Genomic DNA, 25,657 nt, shown 5'->3' on the forward strand with positions numbered 1-25,657 from the left:
TGTTTTATCACAGATCACCATTTGGTGTACATAACAGCAGGGAGGAAGGGCCAAGGGGACACTAATACATACATACATACATACATACATACATATATACATGTATTCATGCATACTTGCATACATACACACATACATATATATATACAAAAACATGCAGTTATACTAAAACATCTAAACATGCACATTTATTTGATCACACCTATACATATATTGACACACTCACGTACATACTCATAGATGCATGCACAATATGTATGTATGTGTGTGTGTGCGTATGTAGTATTTAAAAACTCATATCGGTGGTTCATAACACATTCCCATACATCTGCATCTGAGGAATAGGCTTCTGACATCAGGAGTCTGTTTGATATAAAATAATGGTCAAAATAACGTCATTTGTCTATATAAGCATTTTCCCCACATATATTTTATGACGTGTGCATTTTAGCAGAGGTTTAAACTCTGCTGTATTCTTTGTGTGTGTTATGAACCTCCGATATGAGTTTTTAAATACTAAACACATACACACACATGCTGAAAGTGGACTGACACATTTCTGTAAAATAAAGAACTGTCAGAAGTTCAGGAGTAAGTAGTTCACTGTGAGCCATTGGCAGAGAGTGTCTAACCTTGTGTAACAATAATAGTAGTGCGTCATGTAAATACTTCTTTCTCCTTGCTTTGTTAAATTATTTATCCAACATCAGGATATAAAAGCGGTCACGAGTTATTCGAAGCTTGTGTTGGAGATTTAGAAATTTCTTTTGGTATGAAAACCAAAGAAAAAATCGTTTGACATAGAGAACTTATTGGCCTCCATGGTGCAGTTGCAACACTGGGGTACTATATTATTAAGCTATGATTTTAAGATGGAATATTTACCATCAAAGAAATTAGGACACGCTGATTGTTGAGAAATTTTTCCTCTTTGTAAGGGTAATTTACCCAATATTTCTGCCGTTCTAACAGCGTTTCTGTGTTTGAAAATAAATTATCTTATTTGTATCTTACAATATATATATATATATATATATATATGTATGTGTGTGTGTGTGTGTGTGTGTGTGTATATATATATATATATATATATATATATATTATGTTTGTGATACAGATTCAACAAAGAAAGATTCTGATGTAGACAAATACAACTGTGGGCTACCATTCAGTCAGTACTGGAAAGACAACCTTGATAATGACCTTCTCTATCAATGGCGTGTGAAACGACGGATTCAGTTGGCTCGTGAACAGGCTCAGTACAAGCAGGGCTACCAGGTGTCACACCCATCAAATCAGGCACGGGTAATTTAGTCATTTTTTTTTTCCTTTGTTGTTTTTCATTGTTATTTAGTCATTATTTTTCTTTGTCCTTTTGCAGAGATTAGATTGGCAGAAACTTTAGAACATCAGACAAAATGCCTTACAGTAACTGTTCTAGTTCTTTGTGTTCTAAGTTCAAATCCTGCTAAAGCCAGTTTTGCCTTTCATCATTCTGGAGGTTGATAAAAATACAGTGCCAACCAGGTAACTGTGTCAATAGTATTCACTATCCTCTCCCCTTAAAATTTCTGGTCTTTATTTTAATTCCAGTTTGAAATAACTTTTGATGTAGACATTATTAGGATTATGATCTCTGTTGTCATGTTTGTCAACATTTTGCTTCGAGTGACTCTGTCTCACTATTATTCCTTAAAAGAAATACCCAGAAGTTTGTGTGTGTGTGTGTGTGTGTGTGTGAATATGACTTTAAGCAGCATATAACATCAGGACCCTGGTTTAGTAGTTCCTGGGTTCTGAGGAGTGTGGGTTCTTAGGAAGGGCATCCAGCTGTAGAAACCATGCCAAATCAGATTGGAACCTGGTGCAGCCTTCCGGCTTACCAGTTTCAGTCAAATTGTCCAACCCATGCCAGCATGGAAAGCAGACACTAAATGATGATGATGAATGTGTCTTAGCAGAGTTGTGCAATGTGAACCCCAGCTACCTAACCTTTTTTTATTTTCTGTAGTATTCTGTATATCTTTTTTAATGTGGATGTACTGTAGAAAACCACAAAACTGCAGTATTTGTCTTGAGAAAGCATCTGCTATAGATGTATAGTGCTAAAAAGCACAGAAGAATATCAGTAGCAGATGTAAATTGTCCAGCAGTGGAATTGCTTGATCTAGATTTCTGCTTCTTTGGGTGTCATCAATAGCAAATTAATGATGTGTAGGGACACTGTATTTCGTTAAGTAACCATAATATACTACAAAGTATATCAAACACTTTATAAGTCAATACTGTGTTCTACTGTGTTAGCAGTGTGCTTTATATCACTTGTTAAGGTTACCTCTACAGAATTTCTATAGAAATTATAACCAGCACTGATTTGTTATGTTGTTATGAATCAATGGTGGCTATGATTTCTATAGAAAATCTGTAGAGATAACCTTAACAAGTCAATAGCAAGTATCTAATATCAACTGCATGCTTAGACAAATTTAACCTCTACTGATATAGAAAAACAGTGATTAACAAATCACTGGTGTTGCACTTGTAGAATAATGTCCTTATGATTCTGAAAAATATAAAAAAAGTGAATGTTTAATACTATTTAAAAAAAAATTCATTGTCAACCTTTAAATTCCTCATTTCAGTGTTCATATCAAGTAATATTTCCATTTTTGACAGCTTGTTCTCAAATGGTTTTCATAATTACATTATTAAACTTAGGAGATTACTGTCATGCATGAAAATATCAGGTTTGCAGTTAAGGTTAGGATTTTAGGGTTAGAGTTTATGGTTAGGGTTTAAGGTTAGGTTTTTAGGTTTATTGTATAGAGTTTAGAGTTAGTGGATTATGAGGAGAAGGGAAATAAAGTGAAAAGGATTGAGTTTATGAATTTCTTTTCTTTTTATATGTATAATGTCTAATGTTCAAATCAAAGAATTATGAAAAACGTTTCTAAATAAAGGAAAAATGAAAAAGGTATGGATAGGGATGTTTACTGCACAACTCAGCTATATATGTGTGTATGTGTATGTATGTATCTATATATATCTATATCTATGTATATATATATATATATAGATTTATATCATCATTTTAACGTTCACTTTTCCATGCTTCTATGAGTCAGATGGGATTTGCTGTGGCAGATTTTCTATGGCTGGATGACCTTCCTGTTGCCAAACCCTTACCTCTTTCCAAGTAAGATAATATTTCCATGTAAGGTATACATACACACATGACAGGCTTCCATACAGTTTCCAACTAACAAAACCCACTAAGTTATTTGTTTGGCTTGGAACTATAGTAGAAAGCACTTTCCCAGGATGTTGTACAGTGAGTCTGAACTTGAAACCACATGTTTGCAAAGCAAACTCGTTAACCCTACAGCCATGCCTGGACCAATCATTTAATTTCAAACATGAGCCTGCTCTGTGAAATTCCACTCGTCTGAGTCAAATATTTTCCACAAGCTGACCCCAGCATATCAACGCTTCAACTCCACTCTGTTGTGCATGATCCTTTTATAAACATTATTGAACCACAATTAAATTTTTAAGAAGTAAAATGATATATATATATATATATATATATATATATATCATCATCATCATCGTCGTTTAACGTCCGCTTTCCATGCTAGCATGGGTTGGACGATTTGACTGAGGACTAACCATTCTTCTATCCCAAGTTTCCTCATTGACCACCAGATAAGGGATCGGGGGACCCTGTCAAAGGCTTTCTCCATGTCAACGAAAGCCAGGTACAGAGGTTTATCCTTAGCTAGGTATTTCTCCTGCAACTGTCTCACTAGAAATAAGACATCAGTAGTGCTTTTACCTGGTACGAACCCAAACTGCATCTCATCTAAATTGCTTCGCATCTCATCTAAATTGATTCGCTCCCTAATTAGTTGGGCTATGACCCTCTCTGTAACTTTCATAACCTGATCTAACAGCTTGATGCCTCTGTAATTATTTGTATCTAAAGCGTTACCTTTACCTTTGTAGCAGTTGACTATGATGCTGCTACACCAGTCATTGGGTATGACTCCTTCGTGTATCACCTGGTTCGTAATACGGGTGACTAGGCTATAGCCAACACTGCCAGATATTTTGAGCATCTCTGCAGTGATTCCTGATGGGCCGGGGGCTTTCCCGGTCTTCATACTCTTAATTGCTTTATCTACCCTGGTACTATCAACTCAGATAGCTGGTCCCTCTATTGGGTCGACATACGGCAGGCTCTCTTTCTCCCATTCATTCTCTTTATTAAGCAATCTATCGTAGTGGCATCTCCAGACCTCTTTCTTTGCATCCTCATTTAATGCAAGCGTACCATCATCCATGCGAACACATTTCTCTCCTACAACATCACTATTCTCTCTCCTACACTGTCTTGCAACACGAAATACCTCGAGTCTTTGGTCCTCACGGCACAGAACATTGGCAAATCTTTCCTTATCTGCTTCCCCTCTGGCTAAATAAACCTGTCGCCTAGCCTCCCTTCTGGCACATTGGTACAATTCCCTGCTACCACCGTTCTTCCAGTCCTTCCAAGCCTGTTTCTTTTGTCTAATAGCCCTGTCTACCTCCTTGTTCCACCACCACGTTACTCTGGGTCGGGAGGGGACCTTACACCACCCACAAATCTGGTCGGTGGCTTTCAACAGGTTGTCCCGCAGAAATCTCCAATTGTCTTCCACGTTGTATGATGCTATATCCCCTTCTATTTCGTTAAATGCTTCAAGTAACTTGTCTCTAAGTCTCTGTCCGTTTGCAGGGTCTTTAAGCTTCCACACCCTTCTCCTCCAAGCCTGTCTAATTCTGGGCACCCATTTTGCCTTGATCCCAAAGTCGCTAACTATTAATCTATGTTGTGGGGTACATTCTTCGCCAGGGTAGGTTTTGGCATTTATAAGCCGCCCTCTTTCCCTATTTCTGGCGAGGATGTAGTCGATTTGGCTAGAGTGTCTGCCGGAGCGGTAGGTGACTAGGTGACTGGCAGGTTTCCTGAAGTTGGTATTGCAGACCATAAGATCGGTTGCATCACAGAACTCCAGCAGTCTGGTTCCCTCCTCGTTGCGGGAACCGAAGCCATAGCCTCCATGTATGCCATGGAAGCCTCCAGCACGACGTCCGACATGACCGTTGAAGTCTCCAGCCACAAAGAGAAGGTCCCTGTCACTCGTCGACGAGGTAGTTTATATATATATATATATATATATATATATATATATATGTATGGTTGAAATTTATAGAAAAACAAAAGATGGTGTCCCAGTGAAAAGATATTTGGTTATAATTAATCAAAAAATTTAATTTGCTTCAAGAAATAACTCAGCTTTTAGATTAAACCCCCCCCCCCTCTTTACCTCTCTCTCTTTTATGCCTTTCTCTTCTCTATACATATTTATCACATTCTCTTCGCCCTCTGCCTGTCTATGTATATCTCCTACATATGCTGCTCCTCTCTCTCTCACATGCACATCTGTACAAACACACATACACACACTCATTCATTCTTTCATTCATTCATTCATTCACATACTTGCTTTGACATGTAATAAAAGCGAAAGTAAATCTTGTACTGTAAGAAATGTGTCAGTTTCTGTTATTAAACATTTCAGCTTCATGGAATTGGAACATTACATCCTGGAGCTGGTAAAGGGAATCTTGTTGAAGAATCTTTAGAAACTCATGACCATGACGCAAACTGGAGTATTCAGAATTGTTCAGGAGATCTCCACACAAATTTGGTTCAGAACTCAGCAACAGTATTGGCCCAAACACAAGAAGTAAAGAGACAGTTGCAAGATGCCAATGTTCAGTCTAAGGTAGGTAAAATTTGTGAGTTTAAGTTTTTTTTATCCCCAAAGCTCTCTCTTATGAAGTGTCTAAATATTGGAAATAATTGTTGTTAATAATTATTATCATCTATCCCGCTGAGATTAACTTTGCCTTTCATTCTTTAGGGGTCGACAAAATAAGGACCAATCGAATACTGGGGTCGATGAAATTGTCTTACCCCTCCTCTAAACTTGCTGGCCTTGTACCAAAATGTGAAACTATTAATTATTGTCATAATTTTGTGTCTGGATTTGGTTGATGAAAACTGAACGGATCCTGTTGAAAATATGTGTGTGTGTGTGTGTGTGTGTGTGTGTGTGTGTGCTGCCTGTCTTGTCATCACATGGCAATTGAAAACGAGTGTCACTGACATTGCAAGCAGTGTCATTTATTTCCGGACTTCTATGAGAACATGTTTGGTCCTGGGAAAAGATTACCTTCCTTCAGAGCTTGGGAGCAGTGAGGGTTGGCAACAAGAAGGATATCTGGCCACTGAAAGTCTGTCTTAGTAAATTCCATCTGACCCACAAGAGCATGGAAAAGTGGACATTAAAATAATAATGATGATGATATGTGTGTGTATGTGTGTTATAAATATAATGTTGTATCTGTGCACATGCGTGTGTGTGTGTGTGTGTGTGTATGCCTGTGTGAATGTTTATATTTTATTGTTTCTCATGTGTAGTTTAACATTTCCTGTCAATAAATCGGCCACAAGCTCTGAATTTTCGCAGATGAGTGAATAGAAAAATTGCTTATTTGAAAGGCAGGTATAGGTTAGTGACAGAAAAGAGCAACTGGCTATAAAACAATTCCTTAGTAATATATATTTAATTCACCAACCTATATTAAAATGAAAAAAGTGGATATAAAAAGAAATGAATATACATACATATATATACATATATATATATAGATATATATATATATATATATATATATATATAGTGTTGGTGTATGTGTGTGTATATACATACTTATGTGTATGTATGTATGTATATATACATACACATAAGTATGTATATACACACACATACACCAACACTATATATATATATATATATATATATATATATATATATATATATATATAAGTACTTAGTCTGAATTAGAATTAATCAAATACAAAATTAGATTTTATCTACAAAATTAAAAGTATAGACTTTGTAACACTAATACTCATTTAAGCAAGGGGATGGGATGAAATGACAATCATCATATGAAATATGATATCTTGCTACAATTTAGTTATGCTTTTTATTTTTTTCGAGTTCAAATCATGCTGAGACCAACTTTGTTTTTCATCCTAGGGGTCAATTACATTGATTATACCCCCTCCAAGCATTTGAGACCTTGTGCTAGTTTAGAAATCGGTATTAATTTATATAAGACAGCAACCTGGCAGAATTGCTAGCCTGCCAGGCAAAATGCTTAATGACATTTCGTCTGCCTTTACATACTAAGTTCAAATTTTGCTGAGGTGATTTTTGCCTTTCATCCTTCTGGGGGTTATAAAATAAGTATCAGTTGAACACTGGGGTCGATTTAATTAACTTAGTTCCTCTCCCAAACCTGTTGATCTTGTGCCAAAATTTGAAACCAATGTTAATTTAGGTAAAGCTGGCAGAATCATCAGCATGCCAGGCAAAATGCTTAATGGCATTTTGTTCAAATTCCATCAAGGTCGACTTTACTTTTCATCCTTTTGGGGTTGATAAAATAAGTACCAGTTGAACACTGGGATTGATGTAATAAACTTACCCACTTCCTAGAAATTTCTGGCATTGATTGATGATGGTGATGATACTTTGTCGTGCGAAAGCAAACAAACAAGATGTTGAAACAAAAATACAAGCTACATTGTGTAATATGTCTTAATTATATTTTGTTATTGTGAGGTCTCTTAGATGTATTTAATTGCTACAATGTGTTTCAGTTATATTTTATTGTTGTGAAGTGTCTGAATTATATTTTGTTGATGTGATATGTCTTAAGTATATTTTTGCATTTGTTGTTGTTTAGGTGAATGTTGAAGTTCAAACTTATCCTGATTCAAACCTTCCCAAAGTAACAACTACTCAGACAATACCAATTGCGAGCCCTCAACTGCGGCAATGTAATTCATGTAGCAAAACTGTACCAGCACATGTCCACATGGAGTGTGACATTCTGCCCTGTAAGCATTGCTCACGCAAAAGCACAAGCGCTGTTGTGGCTTTGGACCCAGACAAACCTGTTACTCTTGAACCAACTGAGTACCGGAAATATCTAGTTGCTGAGAAACCACACCACTGCCTGAAACCTGCAGTAAATCCAAGTGTTGACCAAAAACAAAGACAAGATTCAGGAAAGGAAAAGAAGACATCGAGAACAGACAAAAAAAAAGGGAAATGTAACAGAAGGCCTCCACATGGACCTAGTGCGCATTTGAATGGTACTCCTCATGGACCTAGTGTAGGTACTTCCTATGCATCTGGAGAGGTTTTGATTAGTACTCCTCATGGATCTAGTGAGGTTTTGACTACTACTACTCCACATGCAACTGGTGGAGGTTTGACCGATACTTCTCAGTTGACAAAAACTTCAGAAAGTAAACTTTATAAAATACCAGCTAACAAAGAGAAAGACTACTTTATAGAAGATGAAAATATTGATTCTACAGACAAAAACATTCCAGATTTGTCCTTGGCTCCACAGCAAAGTTCTTTGGAACCACAGACAATGCTAGAAGTCAAGGTTAGTACCACCATAGTTTTTGTTTATTCTGTCTGTATTACAACAATGTCACCAATATTATTGTTTGGAGAATGGTTATAGAACGAATGTGTGTAGCATGTGTCTGTGTTTGTTTATTTATGTGTGAGTTTGTGACTATGTTTCTGTCTGGCAGTGTCAGTTTACCTACATATCTACATATCTAAACCTACCTATGTTTTTAGCTACTTATCTATCCACCTACTGATGTTCATATCTGCCTATGTATGCATGTACTTACCTACTTACTCACTTACCTACATATATACCTATGTTTACATTCACACATACCTACTTACCTACCTACCCATTTATATACATACATAACTATGTACATACCTACCAGTGTACCTACATACTCACCTACCTATCTACCTACAACTTTTCTTCCTGAAATGTGTGATATGTAAAGCCATTCTGTTTTTCCACTACAACATCTTATGCATCCATAGTTTACTTTGGGTACACTATCTGGAATTCCTACCTACTTCTTCTCTACATACTGAGCATGGCCACCTTTCTGATGGCACTAGAGCCCTGTCCATTTTTCTGCTAAAGAAAACTTTTGGTTTTGGTAGGTTTACTTTAAAATCCCTCAAGTCTAAGCTTTGCTTCCATTTGTGGAATTATTTCTCTAATTCTTGGATAGATTCAGCAATGTTAGTTAGATAATCAATAAATAGCAAAAAAAAAAAAAAAAAAAGATATGGCTGTGTGGTAAGAAGCTTGCTTCCCAACCACATGGGTCCGGGTTCAATCCCACTGTGTGGCACCTTGGACAAGTATCTTCTACTATAGCCTTGAGCCGACCAACACCTCATGAGTGGATTTGGTAGATGGAAACTGAAAGAAGCCCATTGTATATATATATATATATATATATATATATATATATATATATATATATATATATATATATATATATACATACATATACATCTATGTGTGTTTGTCTTTATGTCTGTGTTTGCCCCCCGTCACCACTTGACCACCGGTGTTGGTGTATTTAGGCCTCCATAACTTAGTGGTTCGGCAAAAGAGACCAATAGAATAAGTACTAGGCTTATAAAATAAGTCCTGGAGTCAATTCGTTTGACTAAAACCCTTCAAGGCGGTGCCCCAACATGGCCACAGTCAAATGACTGAAACAAGTAAAAGCATAAAAGATAAACAAATAAAGTTAAAAGCATAAATGCAGATATGATTGTGTAGTTAAGAAGCTTACTTCTGAACCATGTGGTTCTGGGTTCAGTCCCACTGTGTGACACCCCGGGAAAGTATCTTCTATTATATGTTGTCCAAGGCTGACTAAAGCCTTGTGAGTGAATGTGTTGGACAGAAACTAAAAGAAACCTGTTGTGTGTGCATTTGTGTGTGTGTGTGTGTGTGTTGATGTGTACCCTTATCTTGATATCACATGATGATGATGATCATCATCGTTTAACATCCGCCTTCCATGCTAGCATGGGTTGGACGATTTGACTGAGGGCTGGTGAAACCGGATGGCAACACCAGCCTCCAATCTGATTTGGCAGAGTTTCTACAGCTGGATACCCTTCCTAACGCCAACCACTCAGAGAGTGTAGTGGGTGATTTTACGTGTCACCCGCACGAAGGCCAGTCAGGCGGTACTGGCAACGGCCATGCTCAAAATGGTGTATTTTATGTGCCACCTTCACAAGAGCCAGTCCAGGGGCACTGGCAACGATCTCGCTCGAAAATCCTACGAAGGCCAGTCAGGCGGTACTGGCCACATCCACGCTTAAAATGGTGTATTTTATGTGCTACCCACACAAATGTGCCACCCGTCATGCAAGCAATGTTAATTGTTTCCAATCTTCTGGCCATGAATGTCTGGCCATGAATGGGGGGAATATTAACCTTGCTTGGAAACAGGTGGGGGACAATTTGGCCATTGAAAAATCTATTCAACAAATTTCCACCTGACCCATGCAGGCATTGAAAAGTAGAAGTTCAATCGATGACGATGATGATGAAATGCGTAATTAAAAAACACAAGTTACTCCCTCTTCTGTATATTAAAAAAATTTTTTTTAATCACCCTACATTAAGTTTCAATATCCCACCAACTGTTTTGTTACAAGACCTAGAAGAGGGTAAATACGGGTATTTCAAAGAAAAACGGCTTAAAATTGGAATAAAATTCAATTCTCTTTGTTATGGGATCTGCTTTCACTTATTCTCCTTGTTTTGTTATTTTGTTTTTATTTCTTTTTTTTATCACCCCCTTCTCCTGCCTCTGTCCTGGAATAATTAATCAGGAATGAAACTGTGACCCCAGTTTCTTTCACTGATCTCTCCAGGCTGCAATCTTCCTGAAATGCTGATTGCAGTTGTTGTAGATTAACTGCTGCATCTCTCTCTCTCTCTGCTTCTTTGCCTCCCTCTCTTTCTGCTCTCCCTCTCTTTCTGCCCTCCTGCTCTTTCTGCCCTCCCGCTCTCTCTCTCTCTCTCTCTCTTTCTGCCCTCCCGCTCTCTCACTCTTTCTGCCCTCCCACTCTCCTTCTCTTTCTCCCTCTCGTTCTCCCTCCCCCCTCGCTCTCTCATTCAGTGAGAAGAATCAACATTATCATTACCATCATCATTATCACGACCATGATCCTTCTCTTCACCATTATCCTCATCATAAACATCATCCTCATCATCAGCCATCACTCTCATCATCATCACCATCACCATCACTACTACCCTCCTCCTCCACATCATTTTAGCTAAATGCCTATTGAAAATTTCAATCTAAACAGCACTTATTTACAAAGGCGGTTGTGTCTGTTAAATGATATGAAATATTTTGTCAAGTAAAAGCGTTTATAAAGGACCTTATCTATTAATGATAGGCAGCTGCACTGGTCTGGTCATGTGATGCGTATGGACGAGGACAGCTGTGTAAAGAAGTGCCAATCTCTAACTGTGGAGGGAATCTGTGGAAGAGGTAGACCCAGGAAGACATGAGATAAGGTGGTGAAGCTTGATCTTTGAATGTTGGGCCTCACGGAGGCATTGACAAAGTGATCAAGATCTTTGGCAATATGCCATGCTTGAGAAGACTTATCAAGCCAAGTGAGATTGTAGTCATGGCTGACGCCGATGTCATGTAACTGGCACCCATGCTGGTGGCACATAAAAAGCACCTATTACACTCTTGGAGTGGTTGGTGTTAAGAAGGGCATCCAGCTGTAGTGAGCATGCCAAGTCAGACAGGAACTTGATGCAGCTCTCCAGCTTACCAGTTTCAGTCAGACTGTCTAACCCATGCCAGCATGGAAAACAGACGTTATAAATGATGATGATGAGCTCAATGGTAATGGGAAAAATTGCAAACAGTCACCTTCTTTATCAGATGATTATCTCTTTCCCTTCACAATAATGGTGAGAACCATTTTATCTGCTCGGGCCCTTTTCCCTATATCACTCACCAGGGGTCTTTTGCTTGGTGAGGTTAATGTTTTTCCCATACCCTTCTTTCTGTACATCTATTTATTTCTAACCAAATGTGCATATATACTCTGATGATTCTGATAAAGCCACCTTTCATTCCCCTCTAATCTTCCAGTAACAGATATTGTTTACAACAATCCCATCATTGTTGTCTTGCACTGATTTCTTGAACTGCGACCTCAACAGCATTCACCAATGGAGACTTGATAATCTAATCTCTTTCAACAGACTAAAAACATAAATCGCTAACATACTCCAGCTGTAAAAACCATATCAAAACAGACAGTGAAGCCTGGTGCTGTCTTCTGGCTTACCAGCTCCTGTCAAACCATCTGACCCATACCAGCATGGAAAACGGATGTTAAATGAGGATGATGATAATGATGATGATGACACCATGAGAAAACTCTTCTTCCCATAATCAACATGCAACAAAACCCCTTAACTCTAGCATTTAAACTGTCCATATTTAGCCCAAATATTTTATCATTTTTATTTTCAAACTGACCAAATCTAGCCTTTCACACTCTACTCTACAAAGTTGGTCTAAAAATTAGCAATCATCATCATCATCTCAGTGGTTTCCAACCCATTGGTCATAACCTAAAGTGGGTCAGGATATAATTCCAAATCACAAAGACAAATATTTGGTAAATATATATAATGCTCCTGAATATGTTATACGATAAACTATAGGCATAAGGGCTACAGATGTTAACTTTTTAGATTTTTGGAAAATTAAGTCCATAAAGTGAGGGGACTCTTTAAATTCTTCTGACTTTGGTAAACTTAACCATATAGTAAATCGGAATCAAAATGAATACCAGAAGAAAGACGGAGGAAAGGCAGTTACTAAAACAAAAACATCCTTCAAGTCAGTGCCCCAGAATGGCCATAGTCCCAAAATTGAAACCAAGAAGAAATTGAAATAATAGTATGCTAGTGTGAAAATAATTATTCTCACTAAATATTTTTTCATCCAAAAATGTATTTTAAATACCCCTAAATCAACGTAAAGCCACCTAAAATACAGCAACTGCTCACACATGTTCTTTGATTGACAGCCAGATTTTTCTCTTTAAAACATATTTAATGTGAAACTAAAGAAGCTGACTTAGTATTTTATGATGATGAGGAACACTGATTTAAGTTGATTTATAGTAAAACTGTTTATGAAATTCTTGAGCAAGTAATTCTTGAGTTGTACTTGTTTAGCTTAGTGATTTGATCTGAAATCATGGTTTGTTGCATCTAAAACAGTTATGTCATTGTGGCAGAGCCACTGAAACCATTAATTACGTTAGAACCATTAATTATGTTATAACCATTAATTATGTTATAGTGGCAGAGTCACCACGTGTTTTGGTGATAGAGTAAGTGTAACTATTAATTTATTCATAACAGTAAGGCAGCAGGCTGGCAGAATCATGAGCACACTGAGCAGAATGCTTGGCATTTCATTCATCTTTATGTTCTGAGTTCAAATGCTACTGGGGTCGACTTTGCTTTTCATCTTTTTGGAGGTCAATAAAATAAGTACTAGTAGCGTACTGGGTTGATGTAATTGACTTACCTCCACCCTGAAATTGCTGGCCTTGTGCCAAAATTTGAAACCATAAATTATGTTATAGCAGAAGAGTCTCTGTAATCATTAATATATTATAGTGGTAGAGACACCGTAACTGTTAACATTTTGTTGTAGATGTAGAGTCAATGTAACCATTTATTATGTCTTGGTAGTAGAGTCACTGTAAACATTAATTATGTGATCATGGTAATCACTATAGTAACAATTAACTTTACATTAATTGTATTATAGTAGTAGAAATATAAACTTGTTACCAGTTCAAATATGCTTGTGACATTTGAACCTGCAAGAAAACCATTCACTGCACTTTGTCATGGAGAAAACTTCATGAGAAAAATTGAACTTGAAATGCAGTGAATGGCTTTCTTGTGAGTTTGAATATGTTCCAAGCATATTTGAATTAGTAACAAGTTTATATTTGTATACATCACTGCTTAGTGCTTCTAATCGCTGTAATTATTAACCCTTTTGTTACCTTATTTCTGTTGAGATACTTGGGCGTTTATTTCAATTGATTTTAAATAGAACAAAGAATTAAGGGAAATAACTTTGTTATTATTAAGCAAGTGTCAGGAACATAAAATAACCCTTTAGTATTCAGATTACTCAGTCAAATGCAATGCTTATTTATTCATGTCATCTTGAATTAATCATGTGTTATCTTGTAGGCTTGAAATCTTGATGGTATGACTGTTTATGTTTAGAATGACATTGTAGATGTGAGAGGCTGGATTTTGCCAGTTTGAATATCAAACAGGTAGAATATTTGGACTGGAAATAGCTGGTTTAAATACTAAAGGATTAAGACTAAGTACATGGACTAAGAACATGGATTAAGAACATGGATTAAGACTAAGAACATGGACAGTAAATGATGATGATGATTATGCAGGTCTACAATGCTAAGAATGAAGATATATGTAAAAGTTCCCGAAAGACAAATGGTGCCAAATGGAAAATTTCTCAACAAAAATTTTATAAATTAAATCTGTGAATGTCTTGATTAAGAATCAGGAACTAAAGATAAAAGTCTAGAGAAATGATTTAAGAAAGGGTCATTATAGAGTATAATAGTTAGGAACACTGAAAGAAGGGTTAAAACCAAGGAAGTGTATGAAGAACTTCCAAGTGCAGCAGTGATAAAGGACCTGGAAATGAGTGTAGGGCAGGTCCCTCATATTTTGTCTTTTAATTCAAAAGATTTGGTTGGCCAGTCTCTATGCTGATGTATAAGACATGCTTCTTTTATTCTTTAATGTAACAAAAAATTGTTATGCAGATGTGGCTATGTGGCAAGAAACTTGCTTCCCAACCACATGGTTTTGGGTTCAGTCCCACTGAATGGCACCTTGGGCAAGTGTCTTCAACCATTGCCTTGGGCCACCCACGTATTGTGAATGGATTTGGTAGATGAAAACTGAAAGAAGACCATTGTATATATGTGTGTGTGTGTGTGTGTGTGTGTGTGTGTGTGTGTGTGTGTGTGTTTTGAGTCTGTGTTTGTCCCCCACCACTGTTTGGCAACTGGTGTTGCTGTATTTATGTCCTCATGACTTAGTGGTTTGACAAAAGACACTGATAGCTTAAGTACCAAGCTTAAGAAAAATAAGCATTGTGTTGATTCATTTGACTAAATATTCTTCAAGGCAATGCCCCAGCATGGCCACAGTCTAATGACTGAAACAAGTAAAAAATGAAGGATGCCTCTTATGTGACTGTATTACAGATAGGATCCAAAGTGTATATAAGGAAATCTATTAAATTTGTTTTTGTCCACAAAATATACTTGTAAAGTGTGGTCTGCATCTTATGTGACAGTGCATCTTACATGTCTGGAAACACAATAGATGTGAACTTCAAAATAGCCTGTTTCCCTCATGGTCAGCTATATGTTGGTTGTACAACAATAGGCACTGAGAATAGCCTGTGCGTATAAACCTCTAATCTAGGATTAACTGAGAATATTGTTTAATAGAGAAGCATTATAACCGGAGCTTTAGTATTTCATTTCATCTTAAATACTCCAGCAGATGTCACACAGGTTTTTCTATAATCATAAAAGAACTTGGATTCAGCAGGGGGAAGTTGGAATTGCAAAAGTAGAGAGAGAGAGAGAGAGAGGGAGAGAAAGAGAGAGAGAGAGAGAGAGAGAGAGAGAATGGTGAGGGAGGGATACTGAAATATTTTATAATCGCTGGTGTAATTTGTTTCAGATTTATATGTACCAAGGCAACATGGTGTAGTAGCTGCTAGTTTATTAGAAATATACTGAACATGTAACTTGTCAAAAATAATAATCTAATTTGAAGAATGAAAAGAAAAAAAAACGTTGAAATATTAATTATTCCCTTCTTAGTGTAATTCTAATTAAGCAATAATTGTTGTCGGCTCATTTCGGTGAGACAACTCAATTTCTCTGAGGTCAGGAAAGTAATACCTCCCTCATACAGCAGAAGTTAAAATGTACTGCACTGCACTGCTCTGCTCCATTCATGCCAACATTCCTTTTCCAAGCTAATAAAGGAGTTTTTATGTAGTTGTTTCACTTGATAGAAATAGCAGCTGAGTCTCCTTCAAACAGCACTATACCATTTTTAATAATGGACAATACGTTGGACAGACAATGTAGTTCCTGATATACAAAAAAGGACAGGATGATCATAGCTGGAATAAATGTAATCTGGGTTGACCTTGGGCTAAATACCAACAGAATGTGGATGTGTGGTTAAGAAGTTTACTTCCTTGCCACACAGCTTCAGGCTGTCCTCTACTAAGGTCCCAGGCTGACCAATACTTTGTGAGTGGAGCTGGTAGATGGAAATTATGTATGTGTGTGTGTGTGTACATGTGTGTCTGAGTATGTATATCTTTGTGTCTTCTTGTCTTGATATCACGTGATATCACGAGAAGAGAATGGCAGAGAGAAGAAACTGCATGTTTGTGAACCATTTGTAAACAGATGGCTTTTGATTGGATGTTGTCTAAGATGTTTATATGTGTGTTTAGTAGCAGGACTGGCAGTGTTGGTTTTATTTGTACAGATGCATTCATGTAATAAAATTAATTAAAAAAAAAAAAAAAATCATCTTTAACACTATCATTAACATTATCATTACCAGAATAAGCATCCTCTCCATTACCACACCTCTTCAATCATCATCATCATCATTACTACCGTCACAAAGAATTATTATTAACATCTCAACTATTATCATCACCACCACTACCACCACCACAAACTTCATCATCGTTGTTGTCATCATCATCATCATCACCATAAAGAATTATTAACATCTCAGTCATTATCATCACCACCACCACAAACTTCGTCGTTGCCATCATCGTCGTTGTCATCATCATCATCAATCATTAATTCTTTAATGATGAAACATTTGCAGGATCATTCAAGGGCAGTTCCTCTTGTGCCAGTTCCAGGATCCATTCTCAGTGAAGATGTTCATGCACCAATTCCAGATTTATTTGGTAAGATTTGTTTAGTTCGAAACCTGTTTCTTGTGCTGTGGTTTATGGCAGGGCGAAGCAGAGTTCAGGGTTCGTGGTTGAGTTTATCATATGTAAATGTCTCCCATCAGCATCTTTACCAACACTTTACAGACTTTTAACTGGTAGCACTTGCACCTATGAATTGTTTGCATATAAAGCCCATAGACAGGGTTGTGTGGTAAGAAGTTTCCTTCTCATGATGAGTATATTGGACTTCATATATATATCTACCCCAGTGTCACTTTGATGGCAAGCACTACCCTTTCACTTAATAATAATAATAATCCTTTCTACTAAAGGCACAAGGCCTGAAATTTTGGAGGATGGGACTAGTTGATTACATCAACCCCAGAACCCTGAAAGGATGAAAGGCAAAGTTAACCTTGGCAGAATTTGAACTCAGAATGTAGTGACACACAAAATACTGCTGAGCATTTCGCCTGGTGTGCCAATGATTCTGCCAGCTTGCTGCCTTGTGATAATAATAATAATAATAATAATAATAATAAATAATAGTAATTGTCCTGATGCAGTACCAAGTAGTGGCTTTCATGGCTTCTGATCTTAACTGATTGGAAGTGTTATCATGTACATTGTTTTGTCTTGGTAAATGAATCTTCAAGGCAGTGCCCCAGCATGATTCATTTGGCTAAAAATTGTCTGAAATTGCTGGTCTTGTGTCTATATTATTGTTTTTTGGTCATATAAAATCTGAAGCACCTGATGGTGATTCCTGTCAAATTGGTTGAAGCCGCTTCATTTGACTAACCTTGGTCAAAGTATAAACCACACAACATCTCACTTCTCTGCTTTCTTAAAAATATGTTCCTTATTAATTAATCAACAAATTAAATTAATTTATTTAAACTTTCAGATGACATGTACAATTCTGATGAAGCTGACTTCCCTTCAGACCCCTTACTGCAGTACCTTCGTAAGCTGCGATCACATTATCAAAAAAGGATCAGGTTTGTATAAATGTATTCACACACCCATTCGCACACATATATGATGGGCTTTTTACAGTTTAAACATACCAAAACCATTCACAAGACTTTGGTTGCTCTGTGGACATAGTAGAAGACATGTCTAAGGTGCCATGTGGTTGGGAAGCTGAATTCTTAGTCTCACAGCCTTGCCTGCCCCACACACATATAAAGAGTAAAGACCCCCTTTAGTCATGAATGACCATCGGGTTGCACCTCGAAAGTTACACTCCGAGGCACAAGTCTGGGCAAAGTTGTTTACAGAAGACCAGCAGTTGCCCATGCATACCAGCCTCCCCTCTTCACACCACCAATGTTATCCAAGGCAAAGGCGAAGGCTGATACAGCTTGGAACCAAGTGATGTTGCAACTCATTTCTACAGCTGAGTGAACTGGAGCAATGTGAAATAAAATATCTTGCCCAAGCACACACCACACAGCCTTGTCTAGGAATCAAACTCACTACCTCATGATTGTGAGCTTGATGCTCTAACCACTGAGCCATGGGCCTTCACACACACACTCTCTCTTTCTCTCTCTCTCTCTCTCTCTCTCTCTCACACACATACAAAGTTTATTGTTCCATTAAGGTAAGACCAATAAAAAAAGAGCTCCATCCAGTGAGAGATAAACATCATCATTTAATGCACACGGTATAAAGATACAAGCTACTAATAGTTTCTTGCTTGGTGATGCGGGTGTAGGCAGGCAGGTTTTCATAACACACCTTGTGTCTCCAAGTAATCTTCAAGGTGTATGTGAATGTATATGTATATATATGTGTGTGTGTGTGGTGTGTATATACCATTTTGAGCGTGGCCATTGCCAGTACCGCCTGACTGGCCTTTGTGCGGGTAACACGTAAAAGCACCCACTACACTCTTGGAATGGTTGGCGTTAGGAAGGGCATCCAGCTGTAGAAACTCTGCCAAATCAGATTGGAGCCTGGTGTAACTATCTGGTTTCACCAGTCCTCAGTCAAATCGTCCAACCCATGCTAGCATAGAAAGCAGACGTTAAACGATGATGATGATGATTATGTATATGATATTGTTTTGAATGCAGGACTGCCATTAGAACATCAGAAATACTGGGTAAATTACCCTTAAAAAGTGGAAAAATCTGTCAACAACCAGCCATGGGACTCAAACCCACATCCCTCAAAGACTCCAGCTGAGAGCTTCACTATTAAGCTAGACTGCCTGCTGACAAATTCATCTGCAATTTTAGACGCTAAATAGCTAGGTCCACAACTACGTGTATAAATATAAACAAAGTAACATTTGTTTTTTATAAGTGTTGAAATGTCTATTGAATGATACAAATCAGATGATATTTTTTCAAACGCAAAATTGCCATTAGAACAGCAGAAATACTGTTTCTATGGCAGGTTGTTGACAGAGTTCTCCACTTTTTAAGGGTAATTTACCCACTATTTCGACTATTCTAACGGCAGTTTTGCATTTGAAAAAATATCTAATTTGTATTGTTCAATACACATTTTGACGCTTATAAAAAACAGATGTTAGTTTATTTATATTTATACATGTAATTATGTATATGTATATAAATGTGTGTGTGTGTGTGTGTGTGTGTGTGTGTGTATATACATACATACATATATATATATGCATCATCATCATCATCATCGTTTAACGTCCGCTTTCCATGCTAGCATGGGTTAGACGATTTGACTGAGGACTGGTGAAACCGGATGGCAACACCAGCATCCAATCTTATTTGGCAGAGTTTCTACAGCTGGATGCCCTTCCTAACGCCAACCACTCAGAGTGTAGTGGGTGCTTTTACGTGTCACCCGCACAAAGGCCAGTCAGGTGGTACTGGCAACGGCCACGCTCAAGATGGTGTATTTTATGTGCCACCCACACAAGAGCCAGTCCAGGGGCACTGGCAACGATCTCGCTCGAAAATCCTATATATATATACTGGTAACTCATGATGAAATTTGGACCATTAATCTTGTTGCTTCAACATTGTATTAATATACATAACATGGCAAATTGGCTGAATTGTTAGAATGCTGAGTGAAATGCTTCGCAGCATTTCATCCATCTTTACGTTCTGAGTTCTGCCTTTCTTTTCCATCCTTTTGGGGGTCAATAAAAGAACTACCTGTTGAATTCTGAGGTTGATGGTATCAATTTATTCTCTCCCCTGAAATTGCTGGCCTTGCGCCAAAATTTGAGAACCAATATAACTCTAGGACAGTTGTATCTGCGGTGCTCTCTGCCTCTATAACTGTATGGTCCCAAAAGCCACTTTTTACCACCCTGGGGTGTCTTTACCATAATTCTCTCCTACTTACCTCATTCTATCACTCCCTCATCACTTCTACACCAAACCTTCATGCTTTCACCTTGTTCCACCATCCTACTGCTCTTTATCTCTGTTAATTGTTTTTTCTCTCACTCTTTCTCTCTGTCTTCCTCTGTCTCTCTTACAGTCTCTGCCTCTCTCTCTCTTTTACTCCATACCTTCTTTGTTTCTCTTTCTTCAAACATTTCCCACCTATCTTTCTCTCTCTCTCTTTATCTTGCATTCTCTTTAACTTTCCCCAATTATAGCAAGATGGGGCCAATTCTATTGAAAAATAAACCCCCAAACAACCCTTTGAGCTTTTCTCCTCCTTCCTACAGCACTATCTTTCAAAGACCTACAGAGAGAGAGAGAGAAAGTAATGTTATAATTCAGCATGTTGTTCTTAAACTGTTCTCCTCTTCTGTTTATATACAAGGCAGGAGTGTGTTGAACCAGATGTTTGCCAGTAGTCTGTGGCAAAGGTTGCCCCTACATCTTCCCCAGTCATTCTCCATCTTTTGCTCCTCCCTGTGGGAGGGATATGGCAGGGATGGTGGGCCTGGATTGTTCTTTTGTGTTTTTGTTTTGTCTATAAATCTGTTTCCAACAAATTAAGCTCAACAAAGGAACCACTATGTGGTTAAGTGACTAGTTAGAAATAACAGCCAAATCTCCCTCGAATCACACCTTACTGTAATAAAAAAAAAATGCATGTTGATTAGTATAATTCTAGATACACTTTTACACTGTGTATATAACAAATCCAGATTAGGGGGTTGTGGCTGTAATGCTTTGGGTCATAGGTTTCATAGGTTTGTTCCATTAGGATTGGTTTGTATGACATAACGTCAACAACAGCTATAAGCACGTAGTGTACATATGTATGGTTTATATATATATATACTCTTTTAATCTTTTACTTGTTTCAGTCATTTGACTGTGGCCATGCTGGAGCACCGCCTTTAGTTGAGCAAATCGACCCCAGGACTTATTCTTTGTAAGCCTAGTACTTATTCTAGCGGTCTCTTTTGCCGAACCGCTAAGTTACAGGGACGTAAACACACCAGCATCGGTTGTCAAGTGATGTTGGGGGGACAAACACAAACACACAAACATACACACACACACACATATATATATATATACATATATACGATGGACTTCTTTCAGTTTCTGTCTACCAAATCCACTCACAAGGCTTTGGTCGGCCCGAAGCTATATTAGAAGACACTTGCCTAAGGTGCCACGCAGTGGGACTGAAACCAGAACCATGTGGTTGGTAAGCAAGCTGCTTACCACACAGCCACTTATTGTTTACATTTTACTTTTTTTCAGTCATTAGACTGCAGCCATGCTGGGTTAATGCCGTGAAGGGTTTCATTGAACAAATCAACCCCAGTACTTATTTCTTTTTTTTTGACCCTTTAGTATTGAGATTACTCTGTCAAATGTTATGCTTATTTTTTCGCACTGTCTTGAATTAATCATCCATTATCTTGTGGTGTCAAGAATTTGATAATGTGATTGCTTGCTTTTCCTAAGACATTGTAGAATAGGTGTAAGATGTTGGATCTGGACAGTTTGAGTGTAAAAGAGGCAGAATATTTTGGCCAGATATGGTCGGTTTAAATGCTAAAAGTTCCTGGCTTTAAGGGTGTCGTGAAAGGCCTGGTTGGAGGCTCAACCTTCCGAGTTCTACAGGGCCTAGAAAAACTGAAGGACTGCTGTAATGAGTGTGTGAATCTAAGAGGGGAATATGTTGAATAAAATTACAATTAACTGATCCTCTTGTATTTTCTTTTATCTAAAGTTAAGAATTTTTCAGCACCCCCTCGTAAGCACATGCGGCCATATACTCATCTACACACACACACACACACACACACACACTTAAGGGTAATGGTGGTGATGAAGATGGTGGCTGCAACTGTGGTTATTATGGTGCTGTTGAATGTGATAGGATTAATGATGGTAGTGGTGGTGGTGGTGGTGGTGGTGGTGGTGATAATGGCAGTGAGGAGTATGCTATCTTCTGCTTACTCATGCACATATGCAAACACCTTCTGCCCTAGTTTGGCCACCCACTTGACTTTTGAGTTCTGTGTGTGCATGTATGTACATATGTATGTATCTGTATGTACGCGTGTGTGTGTGTGTGTGTTTATTTTATATATATGTATGTGTGTGTGGGTGTGTATGTGTTGTGTGTATGTGTTATATGTATGTATATATATATATATATATATATATGTAAAATATATATTACTTTCTGTATACATACTCACATATACATATACAGACACACATACATACATATATGCATGTATGTATGTATGTATGTGAGTATGTATATAGAAAGTAGTGTATGCATATGTACATACTAACTCTGTGTGTGTGTGTGTGTGTGTGTGTGTGTGTGTGTGTGTGTGTGTGTGTGTGTGTGTGTGTGTGTGTGTGTGTGTCCACCATTTATATAAAGGAGGAGAGAGGTTCAGAAGTCACAGGAAGAAAAGATGAAAGAGTCTCAGGAAACTGTGTGTGTGTGTTTGTGGTGGGCTAATCTGGAATATTTATTTTATCTATTTTCTGCCTAAGGTCATCACATCCCATGTGGTAAAGTGGTGCTGGTGGTGGTGTTGATGGTGGGGATGGCAATGGTGTTACATCTACTTGTGAAGTTGATGGTAACAGTGGTGGTGGTGGTGGAGCTGTAGTATTTATTTATTTGCATTTTTTGTTGTTGTATTGTTTTTTTCTTTATATTAAATATTTATGTTAATGGCTCATACCTTTAATGTCTCACACACACACACACACACACACACACACACACACACACACACACACACACACACACACACCTTGAAATTTTCTATTTAGTTGTAAGAAGAAAAAGACCTAGCGACACGTTCTTGCGGCTTAAAGAAAAACGGGAGATAATTTTAAACGAATTTCAAATTAATTTCTCAAAATTAGAATAGTAAAAGGTAAGCCTTTGTTTGCAAGTAATGGACAGCTATGGCCATGTTTCTTTCTATTAGACTTCATCAGCATATTAGAGCTTACTCAAGCCTGTCATTCCATTATCATAAATTTTTTACATATAGAAAATGAGTTACAAACAAATTATGGAATAGTATAATTTGCATAATTAGAAAAAAAAAATGAGCTAAGGAAAATAATTAGGCATTAAAATCAACTTTGCGATATTAACTTTTAATTTCTTGAAGTTATCTCCCCTTCTCTTTGAGAGTCGCTAACAATTGTTAAGTTTTCATTTTCTTCAGTTTAGGAAGAAACTTCAATAAATTTGAATTTATTGCTGATGGCATGCAGTGCATCAGCTTTTAGCTGAAGGAGTTGTATGCATGCATATGTGTGTATGACTGTGTGTGTGTGTGTGTGTGTGTGTGTGTGTGATTCACCACCTAAAATTCATTTTTAAAAGAAAATTAATTTCGTTACATCAGTTAATCTTAATCAACATTAATCTTTGTTTTCAGAGATGTTGATAGAAAACTCAAAAATCTCCACCCACAAGAGATGGTCCAACTTGAAGATCCTTGTACCAGGAATATCTGACATCTGAGTGACTAGAGATTGGACACTTACTCTCTGGAACTTTCCAGTAAATATTGTCATCATTGTTGTCATCACCGTTATCACTACTGTGATTCTTGCTGTTATTGTCCTCCTCCTCCTGCTCCTCTCATTATCATTACAGTCGTTGTCATCTTCATTGTTGTTGTCATCTTTGTCATCATAGTCATCATCATCACCATCATCAACATTATCAACATCATGATTGTTGTTGTCATTGTCCTCCTTTTTCTTCTCCCCTCCTCCTCCTCATTATCATCATCTTCATCGTTGACATTATCTTTATCTTCATTGTTTTTGTAATCTTTGTCATCATTGTCATTGTAGTCATTGTTATTGTCATCATCGTCATCGTCATCATCATCATTATAATGTCCATTTCTTTATCTTGGAGTGGGCGGCAGAAATCATGTTTTTTTGCCATTTATATAAAACCTCAAGTTGGAGTGTTCCTTACCTAAGTGTGATGCCAGATGGAAGGATTCACTTAACCAAGGAAGAATTTCACAAAGCAAATATTGGAACATGAAAAAAAAACAATAAATACACTACATTACTCTACATTATTCAATGTTCCCTTCTACGAAACTGTGGTGCTCTGTATTACATTATACTGCAAAATGTTATGTGATGTTGATTTTGTAGTTACCTGGATATAACAGCAATAACAGAACCAGTAACAATAAACAAAATAAAAAGTAAACCATTTTATCATTCAATAAAGATATTAGATACTAAATGAACATAGACTAATTAATTACATAATCCCAAGTTGTGTTGTACTGAGGAGCTCATAAAGAGGTCAAAATAACGTTATCTACAATTACTAGAACACTTAAAATGATAAAAAAAAAGAAGTATTTGGAAATATTATTTCATATGCTCCCTCACTCATGAAAAATACCTCTCATGATAAAAACAAAAAAAAAAAATTATAAACTCTGAGCAGTTCTTTCACTTTAATGTTTTAGTAAACTCTCTCGACCTCCATACTCCGAAAGCAACTGTAGGTGGCAGTACCAACAGTCTCTTGTCAAATTTCTTTCATGTGTGTTAAACGTTGGTCGAATTTTGAATGCTACACACAAAACTGATGGTGGTGTGATGAAATATATTGGAAATTGATCCTAAGTCATCCAGACGGGATAAGCAACATGGAAATACGACCAGAGTTCCCACATTCGCACCCGAGAAAAGCACATAGGGGTTTTGTATATAGTTTGTAGAGAAAACGGTAAACGTGTCCACATGAAGACTTATCAAACAAGGCGAATAAGTACTGGAGAAAAAAAAAGGTGGGTGGGGGGTGAAATAAAACAAGATCCTTCAAAACTACAGAATGAAAACCTGAACACGTAAGAGACTTTCTTCTTATCACCCAATCTCATTCCCATTTCGTCTCTCCTCCGCTGTTAAAAGTAAAGAAAGTAGAAAATATCGATCATACTTGTGTATAATGTTAATTTAAATGACTCGAGACTTTCATTTCCCTGCCTCTGTCTCTTCACTTCTTTCCTTCAATGTTAAGATAGTAAGAAAAAAGAAGCGGGAGAAAAAAAATCGATTGTATATATTTCCTAAAGGTTTTAAATGAACATAGACC

At 37.3% G+C, this 25,657-nt stretch overlaps 1 protein-coding gene across 4 annotated transcripts in view; it reads left to right on the plus strand.

Moving 5' to 3' along the window:
• The window catches only part of LOC106881344 (uncharacterized), a 52,457-nt gene extending 27,664 nt beyond the window's left edge, over positions 1-24,793 (plus strand). For all 4 annotated transcript variants that reach the window (XM_014931698.3, XM_089338159.1, XM_014931699.3 and 1 more), the window contains 6 exons: positions 1,118-1,305; positions 5,625-5,831; positions 7,867-8,580; positions 17,044-17,128; positions 18,024-18,117; positions 23,958-24,793. In XM_014931698.3, the coding sequence (XP_014787184.1) occupies positions 1,118-1,305; positions 5,625-5,831; positions 7,867-8,580; positions 17,044-17,128; positions 18,024-18,117; positions 23,958-24,036 (1,367 nt within the window). In that variant the 3' untranslated portion in view covers positions 24,037-24,793. The remainder of the gene's footprint in view (positions 1-1,117; positions 1,306-5,624; positions 5,832-7,866; positions 8,581-17,043; positions 17,129-18,023; positions 18,118-23,957) is intronic.
• The last annotated feature ends 864 nt before the right edge of the window (positions 24,794-25,657 follow it).

This window comes from Octopus bimaculoides, chromosome 20 (assembly GCF_046866305.1).
Source record: "Octopus bimaculoides isolate indiv1 chromosome 20, ASM4686630v1, whole genome shotgun sequence".
NCBI classification, from domain to species: Eukaryota; Metazoa; Mollusca; class Cephalopoda; order Octopoda; family Octopodidae; genus Octopus; species Octopus bimaculoides.